Here is a 1,049-nt window from a genome sequence, read left to right as displayed (position 1 = left end):
AAGGCATGGCTCAGCCAGTCCTCTTCTTTCTCCTCAGATGCTCCCAGAGTGGAAGCCTGGCTAGCTTTGGCAGGAGACCCTGCACCCTCAGTTGATGGCTTTGCCCCTGAAGAGGGCTGTGTAGCTGGGCCAGAGTGCTGGCTTGTAGGAGGTGGTGCCGAGGGTGAGGAGCGCACTGTGGCTCCCCTTTGGGCTTCTCTGGTGGGGGAGGGAGGAAGCAGCTCCAAGTTATCGTCCTTAAGGCCCAACCAGTCAGCTCCTCCCTTCCTGGGGTGGATGGGGCTGGACACTGCCGGAGGGCTCTGTTTGGAGCCCAATTCTCCCTTGGCATCTGGGCCACCATCCGCTAAGAACCTACTTCAAGAACAAGAGGAGGGTGTTAGGGAGGGGAAGCAGCTTGTCCCAATCATCTCCTTATCAGCCTTCCCTTCACAGCAAGGAGTTGATGATGCCCAGGAACTCTGCATAGACAGCCCAAGCCTCCATGACCAGCAGTGTCTGGACTAGCTCAGCCCTCAGGGCAGCAGCAGGCCCTGTGCTGTGTTTAGAACACCACAAATATGGACATCCTGACTTTCATTGCATGAACCAGGGATGATTCTATCCACAGAAAATAGGATCAAATTATAACCATGGACCAGGTGCGGTGGGTCTCACCTGTATTCCTAGCACTTTGGGAGGCAGAGATGGGAGATTTACTGAGGCCAGGAGTTCGGCACCAGCCTGGATAACATAGAGATCCCTAACCTCTTCAGAAAAAGGAAAATTAGCTGGATGTCATAACCCTACACCTATAATCCCAGATACTTGGGAGGCTGAGACAGGAGGATTGCTCCAGCCTAGGAGTTTAAGGCTGCAGTGTGCTATGATGATGCCACTGCACTCAAGCCTGGGCAACAAAGTGAGACCTTGTCTCAAAAAAAGGAAACACAACCAGAGATACACACGTGCAGAGTAAAATCAGTTAGAGTAGTTCCCAGGTTTTCTATCAACAGTGATTTTGCTACTTGGCCTCTGTCCAGCCATTGCCTACATCTGTTACTGACCAG

At 52.4% G+C, this 1,049-nt stretch overlaps 1 protein-coding gene across 1 annotated transcript in view; it reads right to left on the bottom strand.

Annotated features, from left to right (window-relative positions):
* LOC105886643 (fas-binding factor 1-like) overlaps positions 1-1,049 on the bottom strand; it is a 9,059-nt gene that overhangs the window by 298 nt on the left and 7,712 nt on the right. Inside the window, exon 8 of the mRNA XM_012802841.1 lies at positions 6-354. Within this exon, the coding sequence (XP_012658295.1) occupies positions 6-354 (349 nt within the window). The remainder of the gene's footprint in view (positions 1-5; positions 355-1,049) is intronic.

Source organism: Otolemur garnettii, unplaced genomic scaffold, assembly GCF_000181295.1.
Source record: "Otolemur garnettii isolate 467f Iridium unplaced genomic scaffold, OtoGar3 scaffold00018, whole genome shotgun sequence".
Lineage (NCBI taxonomy): Eukaryota > Metazoa > Chordata > Mammalia > Primates > Galagidae > Otolemur > Otolemur garnettii.
The sequence above is the reverse complement of the archived record's forward strand: the minus strand, read 5'-3'. Positions and strand labels throughout refer to the sequence as shown.